The following is a 22682-nucleotide window of genomic DNA, read 5'->3' on the forward strand; positions in this document are numbered from 1 at the left end:
TAGATTTTAAGATAGAGCGAAGAATCAATGTAATGCACTGCTTTCACAGGTTTCACCAGCTACCAATACTACAAGATACATTCCTTTCCCATGCCCAGCTGAACTTCCATCTGCTGCTGGACTTTCCTCAAACCCAGCTACTTGCCACAAAGACAGTAAATTAACACTCGTCCACTGTGACAGCCTGCTCTCTGAGATGCCAACACACTCCTCCTCCTCTTAGGCAGGACACCAGGAGCTTCCCAAAGCAAGCACAGATGAAAGGCATCTCCTGAAGGGATGCCAAATCTCAAGGCCAAATAAAAAGTTGGTTCCGTGGTGAGCAGGGAAGCACCACATGTTTTGATACCAGGTACAGTTACATTATCTGCTGGAATTTGCAATTTAAAATCATAACAAAAAGGAGAAGAAAATAGTTCCTAAAATGAACAAACGTACAACTACAGAAATGAGTGGATGCTGACTTCAGTGAAGGGGAGAAAGGCGAAAAATCAGGATTTACAGGGCTTACTGTGTGGCCAAGCACAGAAGGATTTCTTCTACATTTACTCCTATGCCAGGTGGTCAGCAAAACAGGCATTTATGGGTTTGTTATAGGAAAAAGGGTCACTGCTCTTAAAATCAATATTACTCCTCATGCTGCAGTTTGGCAACTCAATAAGTAAACACAGAGAATTAATCTGAAATATAATGATATACGCAAAACCCACTCTCTCCTGATGCCGTTCAAGTATTTGTTAGTGTTCCCCATGAAATATTCTGGTAAATGTTCTGCCCCACTTTGGCTTGTGACTGTTTTTCATATCTGTGAATTCCAGGTTGTTTCTGTTCTGCTTTTAAGGCAAGATCAGGCAGCAGATTGTCCTGCGTGGTCTGGCACCATCAGACTGCGCTCTACATTTCTGCATTTCACTCTCCTGGTGAGAACCATCTGCTCCACAGGTTTAAGATGCTGACCACCTGGGCACAAGCAACTTCATTAAGGGGGAAAAAAAACCCACAAAGGACTTTTGCATTAGGTATCCATAACATACATTCTCTGCATTTTAAAAAAACATTTACATATGGAATGCTGTGTACATACTAGTAACATCCCAGTTACAGCAGTATCTATCTGTCTGTCTCCATCTATCATCAAGCTCTCGGTTTTATTATTTCGTTTCAATTCAGCGTACTTTTCAGCAGTGCAATAACCTTCAGCAGAATTTGATGGATTCTTTTACATCAGTAGCGCTGACTTTTCATCAAAGCAGATACCCAGAAAGCATACATGAAGGTTCTAAATCAATTTGAGATTTGGAAGGAATAGCCGATAGTGAAGCCTGAATGGGTAAATGCAATACTTAAATCAAAGAGGAGGAATAAGAAAAGAGAACTGCCTTTTTTTTAGTTCAAAAAGATACACAGCGTATACAAATGACACTGCGAGCAGGGAAGTGCCTCATTAATCCAGTCAGCTTGTATGAACAGGGAGTTTTTCAAAACCTTTCAACATCTGCCTGATTCTGTCCCTTGGAAATCCTTTTCCATTTCAGTGGGATGAAACAAAGATCTAGGCAGAGTACTTTCTAAAAGCCTTTGGCTACAGACAGCCTGCTGCATACATCACTATACACAAATCCCCAGGGAAGAGAGGCACAAGAAAATTAACTCGGCCTTCAAATCCTAGCATTTGCTTGAGAGTTGTTCCCTAGGAGCTCATATTCCATTCACTTTTACCTTTTTAACTCTTGGATTGCTTTGTTTACCAGAACAATGCTGTTATTATTTGCATTGCCTGTTGAAACTGCACTCCTCTGAACAACAACTGAGCCAAGTGCACACTTCCTCGGTGTCCTACTCCCATCACACCTTCATGAGGTGCTCTACACTTGTCACCCCCTGGCAAAATCTTCCTGACGAACATCACATTAATACACCTTTCCAATGAAGAGAGCGCATTCCAAGAGAGTACAGAAGGCCGTACAATGCAGCTTCAAGTTGGGGAAGGGTGTTTTTGTTGTTTTGTTTTGAAATAAAGATGTCTATGTTTTTGGCACAAGCCTTAGAGCAATGTATCTGGCCACTCTACACAGCACACACACTCTGCTGTCCTCAGAAGTGCTCATTTCTTTCAAACTCATTTCCATCACAGCTTCTCATCTAGATTGTTCCTTAGAACTTTCTCATGTCTGCTGTGAACAAAGAGAAGTCTGAATGAACAGACTTAATTAAAAAGACAGATGCATAGATTGCATAATGAACACAATCGAAAACAGTGCTGAAATACCATTTAGGGTTCCTCCGTTCTCAGATGGCTATATACAGAACTTTCTAAGGCAGCATTTGAAATCTGACTGTTCTTGATTCAAATGTTAAGAAAGGGTAAGTAACAGCAACCTGCAGAAGAAATATCCCTAGGTGCATTTACAACAAGAGATAAGCACATGGATTGTTGTCTTCCCAAGTCACCTGCATAAATACAATAATAAGTGTTTTGCTTTCTAGAGGTGGCTTTCCTCAAAGAATTCCTGGTCAGCTTATTGACCAATGCTTTAAGTTTCTCAGTGCTTAATAGGCACCTCCAGCAGCGCTCTTTCTCCCTTCCATAGGTGCTGTGCTGGCACTGTGGTGGCAAAGCTGTGGGCTCACAACTCAATTCAGCTACTGCAGAGTTAACTCAGCCTCTCAGAAATAACCGTTTTCCTCTTTTGGAGAAAATCCAGTGACTAAAATACCACTGCAGGATAGTCAGGAGATCTACAGACACCTCTGAATTACTCTGGGCACCAATAATATAAGCAGTCGCTTCCACAGTCAATACTGCTACAAAGCAAAAGAACCCCAAATCAACAAACAAGTAGCGGCCTGTGAGCAGCTTCTCCTAAGAACAGCCAAGAGCTGCCAATAGAAATCAATCTGCCAAAGCAGCCTGCAACGAGCTAACAAACAAAATAAGGAATGGAAAAGGAAGACTAGTCTCAAGAAAAAAGAAGAAAAAAAAAACTACCAACGTAGGAACCGAAACAGGATTAACTCATAGTTCTGTGGCATTTATTGGTACACACTGTCTGAGCTGTCTCGTGGAAGAAGATGAACAGAATTCAGCTTTCTTTCCTGACCACTGGAAACACTGCAACTGAATGGTTGCACAATGCCTTGGGACAGCAATTAGCCTACAGAATACACACTTCAACCACAGCTGCAGATACAGTATAACAAAATCAGGAGACACTTGAAAGGTACTTGAAAGAGGCATTATTTGGAATAATATCTCAGTAAGCAAATAAAAGCTCAGCTGAAAGCTCTGCAAATGTGAGCAGTGACACAGAGGAGAGAAAAGCTGTGCCCTGCTCTTAAGCTATTTCTGAGACCAGGACCAATAATATTAAAACCCCCTTCAGCAAACACACTGCCTAGTTATGAAATATTAACCACAGCAAGAAGCATCACTCAGGATTAGCAGCAGTCATCCATTAGAAAGAGAGCTGAGCTTCACACATCCTGCAGCAAACAGAGCTCACTACAATTCTTATTTCTAAAGCAGTCCTCAGGAAATTAGAAGTTGATTCTTTCCAAGTTGGAAGTACAAAACACTTACGCCCAATTGCCAAGGAAAAAAAGAAAGTCTTTTAATATCTGACTCCTGAAGTAAAAAGGCCATTCAATATTTCTTTAAATGAGATATTATACTAGGTACTCTGGGAATGTTGAACCCACTACTGCAGCACAACCTGGATGCAGCATCTAAAATGATGATGTTCCAGATCTAACTGAAGTATTCTGCTACCATTACCAAATGCAGACAAAACGTATTTCATGCTATGGGACATGAAGAGCAAAAAAGAAGCAAAAAAGACCTAAAACCAAAAGTCCTTTGAGGAACTGATGTATTTTATCTGTTCAAATACCATACAAGTCTTCAGATGAGAAATACAATAAACTCAAAGTCCTCTGCAAATGGAAGTTTTATTAATGACTGATTTTTATTTAAGTACAACCTCAACCAAGCATATAAACAGACCCCAAATCCCTTAAGGAACATGAACGCAAAGGCATTCCTTCTTATAGTTGGAGTTTGCCTCTTTTCCAACCTCCCAGAATTTCTTAAAATCTTTTAACAAACTTACTCGACATTAACTAAAACATTTCCACATTTCCTCAGACCATAAGGGGCGAGTTAAAGCAGCCCATTTCCAAATTGTACCAGGCAGAAACTTCTTGTTTCCTGCATACACGCATCCAAAGTGTGCCAAGGCTATGCTGACATTCATTCTAAATGAGACCACTGAAGCGATCAGGACTAAAGATAGAACTAGAGTGGGTTTTCTTTGTTTTCAAAAGGCAAGTCCTTCCAACTCTGTTCAACACTGGATTTACAAAAATAAATAAACAAATAAACAAACAAATAGCCTTTCAAATCTAGGGGGAAGGCCATAGGCACCTCAGGAACTTTTTTCAGCTATCAGAGATACATCATATGCCTTGAAGGAATCACAGTACACCTGCCTGAATCCAGTGACAAAGCGTCTGGGCCATTTGGGCTCCATCCTGCCTCTAAGGCATTCCCTACACTTCAAAGGGAAACCTAAAAGCACATCTGACCACCTGGGCTGATCAGTGGTTACTGACTTGATCCTCACTGTAGACTTCTGGGCTTTTCCTGTTGGTGAAAATTCTCACCCTTCTGCGAAAAGACCCTGAAGATTTGGATCTCACATATGAGCTACTACAACCAATGAATAACAAACATACTACTCCTCAACACCTGCAGTTTGGTTTTACCAATCTAAATAATTTTAGTGGAAGCTGTACACTACCTGTATGCCAGCCTTTAGTCACACCACTTCAGGGACTGCCAAAATAAAGAGACGGCATTTGGTTGGTTGTCCCAAGCAGGACAGGAACATGAGATCAATCACCTTAGATACAGCAGAAGGAAAACACACGAGGAGAAAACATCAAAATAACAAAACTTCAGGTCACCAGAGCCTACATGAAGAGCACAGCTAAAAGTTTCCTGGCGGAACTAAATACAGAGTTAACAACGTGCTGGCATTCCTAATCTTATACTAGATTAGCCGTCTTCATAGAAAACACAGTAAAGAAAAAAGAACCAAGAGCAAGTAGATCATTTATCACCAGAGACAAAAAAATCTTTAAAAACAGACTTAATGATTGAAAAGAAGAAGTAACAAATGAATGCTCAGGCATCAGAAATTACTTTTTCATTGCTATCCCTTGGAACACAACAAAATGAAACGTGTAAGAATAAAATTCAAGGCCCTGGGAAGACTGCAGCTGAACAGAGCACCAGCATCACTAAAATAGGCACCTAGTATCGAATCACCTAATGCTTCTTGCACAAGTTACAAACAACTGCAAACCAAGTGACAGTTTTGAGCACTGGCACAACTGATACTGCTTTTGAAGAAGAATGTCAGATTATTCACTAGAAAAAACTCAAATATCTTTACAATCTGTCAAATGTATAAGCTGTCTGATGCCTCACCAGGATAAAGTGTTGTGTGTGTGCTTACACACATAATTACATTAAATCAATCCAAAATAAGTCTTGTCTTATGTGCTTATACATGTATACTGATTTTATATATTCTTTAAGCCTAGATGTGAATAATTGACCTCCATTATACTGGTTCCACAGAGATCTATTTCTGTGAAACCAAACACAACCTTTTCATCTTTCGAGCAAATTTCATTAGCATAATTTAGGCATATTTATCAGATAGGAATCATTGTGAAGAAGCATCATGCTGTACTGAATTTCTTGATGACAAAAGCATCACAGCCTATTTGAAATAGGATGACTCAGATATCGAGTCCAGCATTATTCTACAATACTCAGAAAATATCAGCAGATTTTCTATATAATAGCAATATTTAAGCAACATGGGATCATAGCAAATTACTTTTCAAGAAGTACTGAATTTCATTTATAATTTAAATATCATACCATAAGAAAATGAGAAATGCAGTAGATATTTTGGCTCTGCATATTAGGCATGCCCAGATTATACATTTGACTTCACTGCACATTTGAGGTATTGGTATTTATTCTTTCCTGAGCCAACAGGAATACACCTTATTTCAAAGAAATGACAGAGTAGCTTTAGCTTCCCTAATCAGCAAATGTATTTGCAGCCTGAGGTTATATGGCAGCCTCAGCTTGTCAGGCCCCTGGCCATTGTAGTTCCCTTGCTCTGGCTGCTGATCTCAACCACAGTACAGCAAAATGAACCATTTCAGCATGGCACAAGAGCAAAGTCAGTCACTATGCTTAATAACATAATTTTGGCCAGGTTTGGTTTCATTGGACACAGCATCCCGAAACAGCTGTGTACGAGTATAGGGGTGCTGCAGAGCCCATGGGCACATGAGAACATGCGGGTAGGTCAGCCTGCTGCCACAAAAGCAAGCCCAAAAGCCAAGCTGGCAGCAACCCTGGCTCCATGGCTCACTGCCATGCTGGAGTAAATGTCACTTGCATTTACCAGCTCAGCATTGCTGCAGCAGAGGAAGGAAAATAGAAGACTTGAGAAGCCCAGCTCTGCTAACATAAGGAAACAGCTTCTCGAGAGTTTCTTCACTCCCTTCTACAAATAATACATACAAGGTTACTCTAGTAACTCAGTGATTGCATCAGACCTAAAAGGATATTTCTAGTTATGTGGCTGACAAATTAGCTGCAAGGATTGTACCAGAACATGCTCTGAATTCCTTACATAATGAGCAGAACTTGGTAGTGCAGCCAATTTTACAGAACTATCTCGGCATTTTAACACACACACACACACACAAGAGAGCATCTCTTCATGTATTAAAAAAAAAAAAAAAAAAGTAAAGAGAAAAAAGAAGAGGAAGCAATCAAGTTTTGTATTGTTTCCAGTATCATCAAGGACACTGGAAAATTGTAGAGAAAATACAAAGATCGCCAGGAATTACACTATTTTTGTAGATGAGAAGATGGGGAAGAAGTGGGAGGAGAGCGAGCTATCCTCCATACTGTGTAGCTAATTTTCCAGCTGAACTGTCATGCTTGGACTGCAGAGCTTACCAGGCAATTGCAGAAATATGAATGGCTATCAAATCTTGCAAATGCAGCTCAGTCCCAAGTCTCTACATTATTATCCTTATACTAAACTTCACACAGTAAGCCATATTGTAAACACACATTACAAAAGGTGCGGTTGCTTCTAACCTAAATGTAATGAGGATGGCTTTATCAGTCAGGTTCCGCAATACCCTGCTTTTTCTTTTTTTACAGAGATAAGCGAGATCGATGTACTTATTGTACATGTCTAAGTCATCAGGTATAATCACAATACCTGAGGAAAGGACAGGAGATAGCTTTTTTTCCCCCTGCAATTTAGTGCTAGTTTTTTTTCTTCTCACGATTAAACTAAGGAAACCGCCATAATATGCCATGACTTCAACCAAAAGAGTTAAAAGTCCTGGGAACTGTATGATGACAATAAGAAATTATGAATCTTCCAATTATGAATCTCCTTTCCTACACTGCCTTACCTATCTGTATATACTCAGGAAGAAGAATAAAACCACCAATACTGGCCAATATTATTGACTACATAGTTGTTTCTCCTTCCATACTTTATTAAGAATATAAGGAACTTAAACTTCACTGTAGCCTAAAGAAGATGCCTCTCCTCCTTCACGATTTCCATTTTTTCCTTTCATTTCATATTGATACTTACAAAAAACATTATCTTTCTGATACGAAATGTGATGTTTCAGCAAAAAAATAAATAAATTGATAATAAAAGATTCCTCCATCTAGCTGCATCATAATGAAAGGCTTTCTTCTGTTCTGTTTGTTCAACAACTCCTACTGCTGCAGTAGGTAAGGAAACAATGCAATCTTGGACCATCTGATGAATCAAAATAGTAAGGCTTGGGGCACAAAATGTCGTATATTGCTTATTCCTTTTGTGGTGTCACAAGATGAAGGTGTTTTTTGTTGTTACTTCAAAATATAGTAAGCTATCATACTTTACTTTTCAACCAACGCATCAAAGCACATCACATGGTTTAACAAAAGGAGTATCTAAAAATCTCGTGGGGAGGCTTTTTAGCCCCCATTGCTCAACACCTAGTAGAAATTTCTTATTGGACAGTAACTGAGTAATACAAAGAATCAGCTTTGGAATTCCTGATGGTTATGATTTCTAAATTTTTCTCCTCTACTTTCTTCCTGTAATATTCACCTTTACACCAAGGCTTCTGTGTCTATTTCTAAATGACATAGATATCATGTGAGTAATCTCTTCTGTTTGAAAATGTAATTTATTTTAATTGGAACTGAAAACTTGTTTGAGGGGTGGCAGGAGGAAACTGTTCCTATTTCCTGCTATAGTTCTCTCAGCATCTAATTACACTCATAACAAGGAACAATGGGGAGGCTGTGTGTTATTCAGTTTAATGTAGTTAATCACACGATTCCCTATGTGCATGTAAATACACTGGAGCCTCACAACTGACACGGCACCCACACAGTACATTAATCATTTATAACAATCGTGCTTTGAGATAACATACATTATATTATATGCTCTAGATACCTATTTGCTGGAAAACGGATTCCAGTTCCCCAGAAATAAAAAAAAAAAAAATAAAAATGGAGCAGAACAGACACCAAATGAAAAATTCTAACATTAGGATCCATGTTTTCCAGAAATTTCTCATCAAGACAGATTTGTTTCTCCCAACATCCAGAATGATGTATTTCTTACAAAAATATTTTTCCCCAGACTTTAAGGGGATACGTTTTTTGCAACCCAATATCCCACAGTGCTCACAGGTCTTGAATCAAACACTTAACTTCCAAAGGTTCAATGTGATTTAGGCCATAATCTTAAAACATGAAAAAGGTACAAGTCAGATTTTTTTGCAAGTCAGATTCCACACCCAAGAACTCCCAAGGACACTAAGCTCATATTTTAACTATTATCTACTACTGCAGCCAAGGTTTCAGCCACAACCCATCACGTGGATCCTCCTTGTTACTACTCTATTCTTCAAAATCCTGTGTAGGTCCAAAGGCAGGAAGACAAGAGAGCTGGTCAAGGAAGGTAGAGTCAAGACAGCTACAGGCACTCCAAATATTCTTTCTGAATATCATTCTCCCCTCTACACACTTCTGTAACCTTAAGGGCGAGTAATAGTCAGTCAGGCACTGCAGAGTAACAGCTGTTAACAACGGCTCAAGTGTCAGCACTGCCTGCCCCAAGAAGGGCATGGGATAAACTACATAAGGTCCTCCTTCTTGTCTGCAGAATCAAAGAAATGTTTCATAGGCTTAGTGTGAAATGGTCTGGGCTCAGAATGAGTCACTGGGGTCCTTAGAGCAAAACAGACAATGTGGATAATTGACAAAATGGGGCAATCCTGATCCTTAAGAATAAAATTACTTTTGTGAGGAGTTAACCTCCATCCTCATTATACAATGAGAAAAGACGGACGTCTGTTCAGCAACATGGCATTCATACATGAGAAGGAATGATGCAAGTTGTGAGAATGCAGAATAGTTGAGAAATGAAGCAGCAGAATTTAGTCTGATCTAACTTTGAAGCTGGCTCTGCTTTGAACTAGGGGTTACACCAGGTAACTTCCAAAGGTACCTGCCAACCTAAATTATTCTGTAATTTGAAGCAATGGGCTTACATGCAAAGAACATAACAAAAACATTACCTTCATTACTGAATGAAATTCCACACTGAAAGAAAAGCTTTAGTTTGGAGAATGTCAGTGATGCCTGGGAAAAACATGAAGAAACGAGAACAAAAGAACCCAAAAATGTGACGGAAAATGGATGACTTTTGACAGACTAATATTTTCATTTTGTTTAAACTACCTTGAGTTAGTAATCAAACAGCACAACGAATAACTGATGCTGCCATAACATTTTAACCCTTACCCATTCAATTAATATTAGGTCACAGAACCACTTAGCAGAGAAAAAGGCTTTACATAAAAACAAGGAAAGATAATATTCAGATTCCTCATATCCTTACAGCTTTTGAAAAACACAGCCCTTGAGGTTTTAGAACATGCTCAGGAAACAAAGTTTGATCAACTAATGTCAAAAGATCAAATTTCAGCTCATGGAATTAAAACAAATGTCCTTCTGCCTTACAAATGCATCAGGCAAAGGTGGTAGATTTTCATCATGTTGTAATCCCAGTCCAACATAAATCCAACTTGTTCCTGTCTTCTACTATAAAACAACACAAAACTTCTCCCAGATGAGTAATTTAAAAAAGAAAATCACACTTTAAAATACAAGACTGACTTGTGTTAATTTCTCATACTCATAATCTCACACTTGTGGAGTTTTATAGTCTACAATTCCAGCAAGAGCTGGAAATCTCTGAGCTCTGGTTTTGTTGTAATGGTTGTTCTCAGTCTCTTTCACCCTGAAGAATATACATGGTGATGCAAAAGGAATCATCCAGACATACAGAAAGCATTCCAACAAATGTCATCTTCTCTCACTGCACTTTAAGCACCTCATGTTTTCAGCAGACTTGCATTTAACACATTTATGTATTCTGGACATTCCATCTTGTTTATCACAGAAAGCAAAGATACTTTTGCACACCTCAAATAGTGGCAATGAACAGGAAGTCATTTTGTACTGCTAAAATCAACAGTTTACTGAGGATAGATCTGTCCGCAAAACAAGAAATCAGCGAACCATACAAACACTTTGTACCATGTTATGTTGGTCACTTCACAGGTCTTCGGTGCCTCTTCAGTTTCACCATAAAATCTAGGTGTGATGACACTGCATTTCCACAGATGAAGGAGTGATTTATAAAGGACTTCATTACAATTGAGTCTGTCCTTTTATGTTAAGAGGCATTTTTGGTCCTAAGTAATCTCTATACGCATTTAGCAATTTTTTTCCACTGTAATTAGCAACTTCATTTCCAGTAGCAATTAGCTTAATAAATATAAACACACAGTCACACATACAAAAAAAATACAATTCTATGAGTATTGTAGACTACAAACCTGTTTTTAATCTGCTGCAATTCATCATTATGATAAGTATCATCACATACAAACAACTTTCAAACTGCTAATGATTGCATTAGCTCTAATTGAAGAGCAGCCTAGTCTCACTTCAACAGTATTTTATCACGCTAATCCCATTTCAGGTAAAATTACATCACATAGTTTTTTATTTGTCAGAACATAAAGAAGATGAGGTTCTTAAAGTTGTCTACCCTTTCAACCAGGTTTTTTTCAGTTTGTTTGGGAAAACATTATACCCTAGTTTTAAGTATGTAGGCTAATGTCACAAAGAGCTCCGAAATCTCTCTCTTTAATTGTACCTGCACTGAGATTAGCCTTTTCTCTCTTAAGCCCGATAAAAAAACAACAAACAACAAAAGGAAATGAAGTGGAAAAAAAGAAGCAACATTAGCTTTCATAATTCACTGTCCTAGACAACCCTCACTATTGAATGTGACAGAAAGTAAGCCAAGCAGAAAGCAAATAGAAGTGTTTTTGCGTTGCCACTCTGCCAAAGGATGAAGTCATAGGACTGACTTCTGTGACCACCAGCAATGGCCCCCATTCACACTGCCACCCCACAGTTCTCAGACTGCGTGCACAGACAGCACAGTGCACAGAAGAGAAATAAAGATGAGCTGAAATGTGCTTAATAGGATTCAGATTTACATCTGTACGTCAGATACGGAAAAGTTTTTGTTGTTGTTGTTAACATTAATAATTAATTAAACTGACACAGTTTTCTTGATTTTACCTCCTTTATTATTCAGAAAAAAATATTTTTATCTGGCTGGATAAACTCCTGCAGTGAATTATCACAAGCAATTCATTTTGGTTTCTGAATTCTGAGTATTTCAACTGAGACAATAATTTTGCAGCATTTTCCACTCTTAAAATTTCTTGTGGAGGTAGATTTAGAGCATGAGAGGAAAAGTGACTGTCAAGTTATAAATGTTATCTTTCAGAAGTAACCTCTGAAAGTAATGATGCTGATGCATCTAGAGAGCCAGAAGGATTCTCTGCAGTGCTTTTCCTTGTGCTAAGCATCAGAGGAACATTTTCATTTTTTGTCACAGCCTTTTAAGTGGAGCTTACTCCACTGCCATTGTTGCCTTGGGTTGCCTCTTTTGAAGAAGACTCTGCATGTAAAGTCATAACACTTCGAACAAGTGTTCCACGAGGTTCAACAGAACTGCAGAGTTCAAGGTATCATTTTTGCAACAAAGAAAGGCAATGAGAAAATAGAATGTCTTCGCTTTAGGATCAGAATCAAGATCCTCCCCACTTATGAAGAATATTCTTTTGGTAATCAGCATTCTGAATGGATTAAAGACATTATGTTCAACTTGACTTGAATGCCTAAACCTAAGACAAGCAAGCAGCAGAATCCAAAATGTCTTCTGGAGACAGTACCAAGGATCAACTTGAAACTCAGTCACTCTTTAATGAACTGATGCTCTTAAAAGCACATAATGACTCAGAGTCAGGAGATAATTTCATGGCTTGACACACCACCAGAACAAGTCTCATACGCTATTGCTACAATCCCATAAGTAACACCAAGATTCGTTGAAATCGACTGTAGATTGAAAGTATGCTTCTGTTCAGCACAAGGTGTCTTCACAATTGGTGCATTTATTTAAAGAGCTTGGATTTTACAGAGATTAAAGGCAATTTAGAAGTACTAGATTCTTTTACATTAATTAAGATGTTTTCAACTGTAGCAGATCTTCAGTTTAAAAAGCAAAATCTTCACAGAGAATATTATATACACTTGGAAATTATTCTGTACATGTTTCAACTTAGTAAACAACGGAAAACTAAATATGGAAAGCTATCTCAACTGTGGTAGTATTTTTTCAGAATAATTAGAATGCTTATGAAACAGCATCGAAAGGCATGAAGAAGAAACCCCTCCAGTAAAATATATTTCTGTAGTCATCGTTTCCAACTTGAAATTCTCTCCGAGTTATACTTTAACTGATGACAGGTAATGTTTATAACCTCTCTTAAGAAAGAACATGCTGGTTATCTCCTTTTCATTTGCCAGTGCTTCAAAATCAGGTTTTGGTGAAAGGTTAGGTGTACAAACAGCAAGCACAGATGAAGACAAGAGGCTGTCAGTGGTAGCTCCAAAGTGCTACCACAGTCTAATCAATGGGAGCACACATTTGTACACAAATTCATAGATTGGATAAACCTAGAGGCTTATCTCATCAGAACAGTCTCTAAATGGCAGTGGTCAGCTAGCACACAAAGTGCTATTCTTCTGTCCTATTAGTCCACCCCCTCGTCTCCTCCAGTTCCTTTTCTTCTCCCTCATAACTGTTTCCAGTTTGGTTTCTGTAATCTGGAAGCTCCTGAGTTGTTGCAGTTATGGTGTCAATAACACAGAATCAATAGCCTTTCCCCTCACTTACACAAAAATCCTCATCCCTATTATTACCAACACACACAGAGTGAGAACTCCAGCTTATGCATGACTGCTAGATTTTTGCTTTGCTAGGGGCGAAGGACTTAAAGACAAACATACATTAGAATTTCCTTCCCTCTACCTCCTTCTGTTTTACTCATACCAGTAGCTCCTCCATCCAAACTGAGGGAGGAAGGTATGTGGGTGGCTGCGATTTCAGTAGTGATCCCACTGGATTCCCACAACTCCTTCCAATATAAACTACAAGCTAAGATTGATTTAAACTTAACCCGAGGCCAGAATCAGAGAGATAACTGGGTAAAGCTAAGAGAACACAAAAAAAGCAAGAACAAAGGATCTCTATATTTTTAACAAGCATCACACTGTGCAAACAGCGATGCTTATTTTTGAAAAAAGAACTCAAATAGCAAAGCTATCAAAATACCAGGTTCTAACTCGAGTAGTTTCACCCATTAGATGATTGCAAAGCAAATATAAAACTCGATTTGCAAGTTCAAAAAACAAAAATCTTCGGTAAGCAGAAATAAATGCCACTGCTAAGATATGCCATGTCTTCCTGAAATAGCCACATAAGAAACACTAACATGCTGTATTGTACCACTGGTATTTATAGGATAAAGAAGTATCTCTCCCATTCCTCCCTCCCCTCCCCCAAGAAACAGACTATAAAGTCAGAACAAAGCACTGAAGAGTTAGGTATTAGCAAACAATTGCTTTTGTATTTTTTACTGCTGGTTATTTTGTAACTAATGCATCTGTGCTGACTTGAAGCCCAGTAAAGATTTGATCCTCCATTTCATAACATCAACTTAAGCTCTTATACCTGAGGGATATCTACACTTCTATGACTTCGCTTTGAATTAACTATACATGGATTATTTATAAGAATAAGTGAGGTAGTTGTAAAGAATTCCGTCTGCAGTATCCACTGCCTCGGCAATAATGATAGATTTAGGCATCTGCTACTAGGAAACATCAGCTCTGCCAAAATGTCAGACACTAATATCTGAAGCAGCTCAATTAAGCTACAAGACACAATCACTTTGTTCCAGCAAGGACACAGGCAGGCTTATTTCAATCCATACCTGGAACTGACAGATGCATTCAGTGAAGAAACAGATAAAAGAAAATTGCAATACATACAGTCCTACATCTCAAACCTTGTTTGAGAGGTTTCAGGTTTTCAAGGCGCTAGTGTGACTTATTATGAGTTCTCAGTAAAGCATGCAAAATAGCTGAAGCAGTGTCAGCTTTAATCAACAAACCAATTAAAGACTTTAATCAAGTTCGCTTTATCTGTTCAACAGTATGTTTATATCAAATTATTTTGAACGGGTGTTTAGTATGCAGATTCTTTGCATTTTAATAACACTTTCAACAGTGATATGTAAAGGGAAATGTGCTGTTACAATAATAAACAGCACTCACATACATTGAGAAAACCCACTTTACAAATGACGGGAAATATGTCACCTTAAAGACTAATGTATTGAGTCAAAGAACACAGCTGCCATGTAAAAGCCACGGACTACCACTTACTTTTAAGAAGGGTGCAAGAGTAAATGGTGCTTCTGATTCTTTCTTCCTCCACTTCGCGTGACTTTCTGCATTGCTGAAATGCTGTATTTATGCACACAATATCTAGACTTGATATTTGAGGCAAAAACAAATAAGAGTTTGTTTCAAACAAACATTTACCTCACCGTAGTCAAAGTTATTTATTTAATTTTTTTATTATGTTAAAGAGAATAAACGGGAAGTAACTACTTCTGGAAGGAAGAACAATTTACTGCAGTGTGTCAGGTTCTTGTGTTTTACTGGTCCCCAAACACAACAGGCATTTTGTACAATACAGAAACTGCTGCAGTTATACAAGGAGCGTTTGAAAATCACATGCATTTTAATGCTATTATGAACAAAACGTTAGCACGTTTTCAGAATGACAAGCAAATATATTTAAACCAGCTGAAGAGGCTCACAACTGGAAGACAACAATACCTGGCTGAGATACAGTAAAGAGCATCATATGATACCTCATGACCCTGTTCTGAGTGTAAATGCCATCACATATTTACAGAACAACCTTACAGGTATTATTTAAAGACAATTTAAATGAATTTATTATGGGAAAGATTAGAAAATAAGAATTCTTCTTGTTGACAACTCAGAAGCAGCAGGCAGCCAGACTTCAGACTCGCATTGAAGTACTTAGGCTTGAAGTCTGAAGTCACTCAGCTACCTGAGCTGCAGTCTTAAATATGGTAATATAAATACTTTCTTCAAGACAAATGAATATTCTACTTACGACAGTGTCCTAGAAATTCAATAGTTTCCTCAACAGTAATTTTGGTACATTAGGTTTCAAGTGTAGATTAAATCACTGAACTGCGAAATAGAGAAGTTTTAACTAGAATTGCTTCCACAGAAATGTTAATTTCAGACATACTTTGATGTGTTAATATAGATACACTTTGCATCACTTTTAGACCCCCAATAAGCAATCTTGTTTACTCTCCATGCTGGAATTCTATCGCAAGATTCTTCAAAAGTTAAAAAATAAAAACAAAAAAGAAAATGTTGGAGTTTTAGTTTGACTCTTCACTTCCATCAAGTCATTTAGATGCGTGCTACAGTCTGATGTAATTTTAAACATTATTACCTTTTTACTATAATGTGGGCATAAAGGTAGTTTCGTTAACTTGCCTTAGCATTGATCACTTTAGCTAGAAGCTCTTGATGCTCACAAAGTTCTAATTTGAGCAGAATTTATACTTACCGATGTTACCTGATGCTACCAATGAAAAAACAAAGGCAAAGAACAAACGTACACAGAACATGAGGAAAGGCTCATGCCCAGGAGGTTCTACCATGCCATGGAACAATGACCCCAGGAAGCATCTGGAAGTCTCAAAGATCTGACAGGCACGTGCTGGCAGGAAAGGGCTCTCCCTTTGTACTTTTTACAAACCTACACTGCACCAAAGGTTTCTGAAGACCACCAGAACTGCCCCGATTACTTCCGCATGGACTACTCTCAAGATTCCTACAACCTCCCCCAGACCCATTAATTTGGGGTTCAAACTGAAAAAACTCTGCATCCTCACTACAATGTGCTAGGACCAGGAGAGGAAACAATATGGCCAAAGAACAGAACCTTCAGAGATTGGGACAATTTCTGTTTCTTTTTATAAAAAAATGAAACACTGCAACAATAGACTTTTATTCTGCCTTCACATGATGCTCTGTTCTCATCACATACCAAGCCGTATGCATCCATCAATTCAGAAAGCCTAGCATACAGGATAGCACATTGCAAGGGAATTCTCAACAAAGGACATGAAAGCTTAGAACAACAGTGTATATTTGCTGTACCTATTTTACAGTTACTTCAAATTGAAGGAGTGACAGATGATACCATACCCCATGCCTACACAGCGCCTGGCTACTTTCACCATGTCAGAAACTGCTGTCACTGCTACTCCTGGTGATGGCTTTCACAAACAGAACTGAGATCACCTGTACATGGGCAGTTGCCTGTGCAATGTGCATGGGATGCAGGTAAGCACTATATGCAAAAATGCACAGGCTTATAAAGAAGCATGTGACTTAGATTTGCATGTTCTTAGTTCATTACAGGAAACTTTCACCAGTAACAACAGGCAGACTAACCAGGAGGAATGCACATTAAGTGCACAAAATGAGAGATGCTGTGTGTTACAGGGAAAAATCTCATAGTATCATAGTCTCGTGCAGGTTGGAAGGGACCTTAGAGATCATCGAGTCCAACCCCCGGGATTCGAGCCTCTGTGCAGAGCGGCACTTCTACCACTTGCGCCACAGGGGATTCGAACCCGGGCCTCTGGTGTTGCAACACGGCATTCCTACCACTGCGCCACCGGGGCACACAAAAAATAGCACAGAATCATTATTTTTGAAATAGATATCAACAGAAAAAATAGTCTTACCTTAAAAACCCCAACACGCCTCCCCAGGTTATTCATTTGTGCAATCGTGTGTGCAAGAGATGCATTATATTAATGACATTAGTTTCACAGATACTGAATGAAAACAATATCCTCAAGAAACAACCAAAGAGGTAAAAGTAAAGATGCACAATAATAGATATTAAAGAAATATACCACTAAGTTCTACGTCGACTCTCCCAGTTGACTTACTCAATTACAAAGTATAAATTCAATTTACAGAAATGTTAAGCTTGGAAGGTCTTCAAGTGCTATGCTCAAAACTGGGTCAATTTCAAAATTTGATCCAGCTTCAAAGGCAGAAACTGGCTGTTGTCATCAGTTATTTTCCTGTGGAAATTAAATTCTGCAGTGGGGCCTTCATATTCTATTTTATTCCATTCCCTCCGGATTAATAACACTGTTTAACCTTTTGTAGCTTCATTTTTTTGCAGATGTAGGAAAACAACAACATATTATTTTCCAAAAGTGGGCTGGATGGTCTGAAAAAAAGACCTGCAAAGAGAGGCCAATTCAGATCAACAAATCATACACTTAGTAATTGAAGTGAACAATACGCATTTGCAAAAATAAGAGCTACATATTTAGGATGGGACCAAACTAGGGTTTCAAGTGCAGCCTCTCCTGTTTTAATCATATAGCTACTTCCTGCCTTTTCCACACAGCAAATTGAATGAACCACAGTTAAGCAGTGAGGAACTCTCAAGTTGTGTTAACTTGCACAAAATACGCTTTCATTACAAAACTTTTATAAATCTTACTCTGAAAACAGCATGGTCAGCTTGCTCACACCACTCAGCATTAACAGTACCTCCTCACCTCAAAAGATGAGTGATTTGCTGTCTTTCACAATGCACTCAAGCCAGAGCATCAGTTTAACACTTCTGCAGATGCAAAGCAACATTCCCATCAAAGGCTTTACCTGTGATTATTTTTCTTACTGAACACATTAAAAATCCAAAGAGATTACTGTCTTACAGAGAATACACAGAAATATACAATACATATATAACCATGTACAAAGAATGCTACCTGTGTACCCAAGTCAAAGGAACACATTCTTGGCATGCACTTGAGAGCATTCAGTAGATTTTGGATCTGCAAGTGAGGCCCCATTAAAACAAGCATGTAATGAGTTGTCCTTCAAAGGACTGGTTAAGTCACTTGCCTGGAGTCACTCTACATAATAATGAGTCCATATAATAAGGCCATATAAAACTAACCAGACAATCCTAAATCTGGCACTCCCAGCTGTTCTTTGGAGTGTGACTTTAGTAAATATTGCCATCAATGAGGTTCAAAGATGCATTTCCTTAGCTTTAAAAAAACAAAAACCAAAAAACAACTATTAAAAATGAGCCAATTTCTCCATGTATCATTATACTGCTAAGTACACAAAATAGGATTAGAAATTCTAAGGCTGCCATTCAAATATCTTTCATCTGAACACTGAACAGATGTAGTCTAGTGCTAGATCAAGCTCATTAAACCCATGAGCTTAAGATGAAAAACATATGCCTCAAAGAGAACATCAAGTACATGAATTCAGAAACAGCTGAGCCATGGAGGGTGGCAGCATCCTCATCCCTCTGCTCCCTGCTCAGTTTCTTATGGATGAAGGCAGACAGGACTATTCTCTCCATTCTTCTGAACTGATATTTGCCAGTCAAGACAAAGTTGCCATAACACTCCCCAGGTACAAGAGGTCTCTTATAGAATGGACTCTTCGTAGTTCAGGCTCTGATCAGACTCATACCTAGCAAACAGCAGCTCTGAATAACAACTTTAGGACAGTTTGCCTTCGTTATAAGTCAGCACTGTAGCCTACATACACAGTTCACGCATAGCAAACTGAATGAACTTCAGCTAAGGTTTCCGATGAAATACTCAAAAGCATTTGAAAAATTATATGGCTTCGCCAAATTCAAAATCAAAACTCAAACTGACAGTCATATTAGTACTTCCAGCTAACCACAGAACCAGAATAAGTTTTATAAAAATAAAAAGTAATAATTATGCATTGCATATTAAAATCTCCTTCCAGAACCAGCTATCTTTTCCCTCAAGTCAGGGTACCCACAATATTGCATGTGACTACGTATCCACTTTATTGCATGTGACTGCTTATAAACAGATAATTTTTTTCCTCAGAGGGCAAATATTTCACCCCTCAAAATAAACAAAAAAGAAGCTGCATAATGAGGGATGTTCAAACTAAAGGACTGCTACATATGGCTAAAAGAAATGAAATCATTTCCAATTTTTTTAAGAAGAAATAACTGATTATAGCAGTGCACAATAATCATACTTGAACAGTCACTCTATCTTTTTTGACGATCACCATCTCGTTAACTGGCTACAAGGATATGTTTCTAAAAGATGAATGCATCTCCTCCCACAGAGGTTCCCATATTAACAATTAATGTCTGCCATTCTTCAACAAGACTGCTTTTGGCACATATAACATTTATTTTCTTCTCCACTGTTCAGTGATTGTGTTTATTTTTCTGTTCTGTACTGTTTGAAAAGAGCTGTCCTCCATTCCATAGTTACTTCTGTATTGTCTGCATACCTTGAAAATCTACTAAATCATTGGTCGACTAACAGTCCCCTTCTTCCAGTCACCAGCTGTTATGCTCCTCATACAAAACTAATTGTCAGGTCCACAAAGAATCTCACAAACATTTCCAATCACCCTTCACAATTCTATTTTCTTTTTTTCTTTTCTTTTTTTTTTTTATGATTATCTTTATAACTCTTTCATGTTAGTTCAGACAGAACATTAGCCACTTCTCAGCTACTCCACCAAGAAGCATGAGGAGTCCAATCTTCCTACACCACTTTAAAAGACAATACCTATCAGCCACCCCAAGGAACACTGCAGTATCACAAGCACTGCAGGGTAATAATTTTAAAAGCAAGAACAAAGCAAGACGTAGGCTCAACTGAAAGAAAGAATCAAAGACTTAAATTATAGCAGTGATATACAACAGGGTAACCTTCAGGAGATTAATTGCTCAGATACAACTGCAAACAATTCAGACACCGTCAAAAGCATTTAGGAAATAAAACAATTTTAACAACAGAGGACATTAAATTTAGACTTAGGAAATCAGTCAGGATACGGCTGACACCTATCCTCATACAGATTATGCCTTTCAGTAGATTAAAAAGTCCACAAGGAGGAAAAATTTCTCCATGTCTGCCACTCAGTTATGTCCTGAGAGGTAATAGCTTTACATTGCTCCAGAGAAGGTTCAGATTGGATATTAGGAAAAATTTATTCTCAGAAGAGCGATGAGGTAATGGAACAAGCTGCCCAGAGAGGTGGTAGAGTCATTGCCCCTAAAGGATTTCAAGAAATGGGTAGATATGTCACCTAGGAACACAGTTCAGAGGACATGGTGGTGATGGGTTGATGGTTGGACTAGATAATCTTAGTGGCCTTTTCCAACCTTAACAATTCTATGATTCTAATGGTACCGTATCCCCACAACTTCTTCCATTTAACGAGTTGAACAGCCTGTATTATCCCTTCAAAGAAAATGTCTGCAGAACGCTATTCTCAGTATACTCAGGGGATTCTTTAATTCATTCATTCTGTTTCCTTTATTTTGCCTTGAGCTGCAACATGATTGACATCTTTTCCATCAGGGTAGTAAGGCAGCGTGACAAGCTAATTATTACATAAGAGATTATACTCGTTACCTCTCCAGGTCACCTCAGAATCCATTATTTGGATGTCATTTCAAAATTTATAGGCACTAACTTGTGTACCAGTTTAGTCAGACATTATGCTCTTTGACTTCAGAGTTTTCCTAAAAATGAAGGGTTTGCTATTCTGACACAGTTTCATTGTTCATGTTACCAGTGCTGATAACAAAGACTTATCCCTTCCAGGTTAGGAAGGATAGAATAAACTATTTATTTAATTTCTAGTCAGGGCTCCTCAGGAACAAAAGTTACAAGAAGACCTGCCTTCTTAAACCAAGTTTAATGGTCTGGTTTCATAGCTTAAGCTCACTAGAATTAGTTATCTTTTTCCCTTCAACCAACTTTCTTTGTCAGAGATCTCTTGCCAAAAATGCGTTCATTTCTGATAACAGCAACAAAACAGGGGAGGAGGTGCATTAGAGCAAGAAATGCACTCATGTATTCAGAAAGTAGTCGAGGCAGGAGACAGAGACGGAAATTCAAAATAGAAGGCATTTCCTGAAGATTAATGAGTGGGTGGTAGTATCTGATAGCCAAGGGCACAATGGGTTCTGCAATCAGCATGACTCTGACTGCAGCCCCAGGCAACACAAACAAGGACTGTGCTGGTTTTTTTTTTGTTTTTTTTTTGCTGTACTCATTTCTCTCAACCATTAACTGGAATTTCCCTTCATCCTAACACTGTTGTTATTACAGAGTGAAGCCACATCTGAATAGTGCTAAAAAGCAAAAGACATCTAAAAAACTATGGATGTAATTCCTGGTGCAAAAGGCCAGATACCTTTTTCAAGTTTAAGCAAATTCTTCTAATCTTCTCATATAGAGAGAAGGAATGAATTTCAAGTTTCCTTTAGAAGCTACATACACTAGCAAATTATTTAACATGTCCCATAATAACAACCGCCACATCTCCACCATTGTAAATCTGCACTAACCTGTGACTGGTGCATCTATGTCCAGCAAATTTTTTTCTTGACGAAGAATTGAAGCTCCCTCTGTTATTATTCTCAATGCGACGCTTTCTTCCAGTCTCCCTTCTTTCATAAGGTGTGCCTTTAAGATATCCACACGTGGCTTGCCATCATTATCAAACACTTCCTTAGCTGTGAGCCGGTGACTTGGAGGAAATGGGACAGCTGTATGGAAAAGAAAAAAATCTGATCAGTTTTTACAGTAAAGTCTCTATTACAGATCATCACACATTTCAAAGTCATCTCTGCTGCCAAACTGTATTAGCATGAATTTCCTACTACCTCTTATAACTTGGGGCTTAAATTATCCTTAAATGAAGACATCACTGAAGCTAAGTTATCCATGCACATAAGAACAGCTATTTCATATTTATTAGAAAATTGACAGGAAGATTTAGGCCAAGTTTACAGGCAGGCGTGCGAATGAACCTAAAAACATATGGAAATATCAGGGAAAAAAGGGAGTAGAACAGGGAATACTGTAGCAGCACTGCAAAGCATTTATATAAAATACAAAAAGCAGCGCAATATTTAATTTATATGTAT

The 22682-nt window shown here is 38.2% G+C and overlaps 1 protein-coding gene across 7 annotated transcripts in view; it reads right to left on the reverse strand.

The window, feature by feature from the left end:
- The window catches only part of PPP3CA (protein phosphatase 3 catalytic subunit alpha), a 180898-nt gene that overhangs the window by 81233 nt on the left and 76983 nt on the right, over positions 1-22682 (reverse strand). For all 7 annotated transcript variants that reach the window (XM_085545279.1, XM_032444064.2, XM_032444063.2 and 4 more), the window contains exon 2: positions 22101-22301. In XM_085545279.1, the coding sequence (XP_085401405.1) occupies positions 22101-22301 (201 nt within the window). The remainder of the gene's footprint in view (positions 1-22100; positions 22302-22682) is intronic.

Source organism: Coturnix japonica, chromosome 4, assembly GCF_054131305.1.
Source record: "Coturnix japonica strain WE chromosome 4, WE-NBRP24, whole genome shotgun sequence".
Taxonomy (NCBI): domain Eukaryota; kingdom Metazoa; phylum Chordata; class Aves; order Galliformes; family Phasianidae; genus Coturnix; species Coturnix japonica.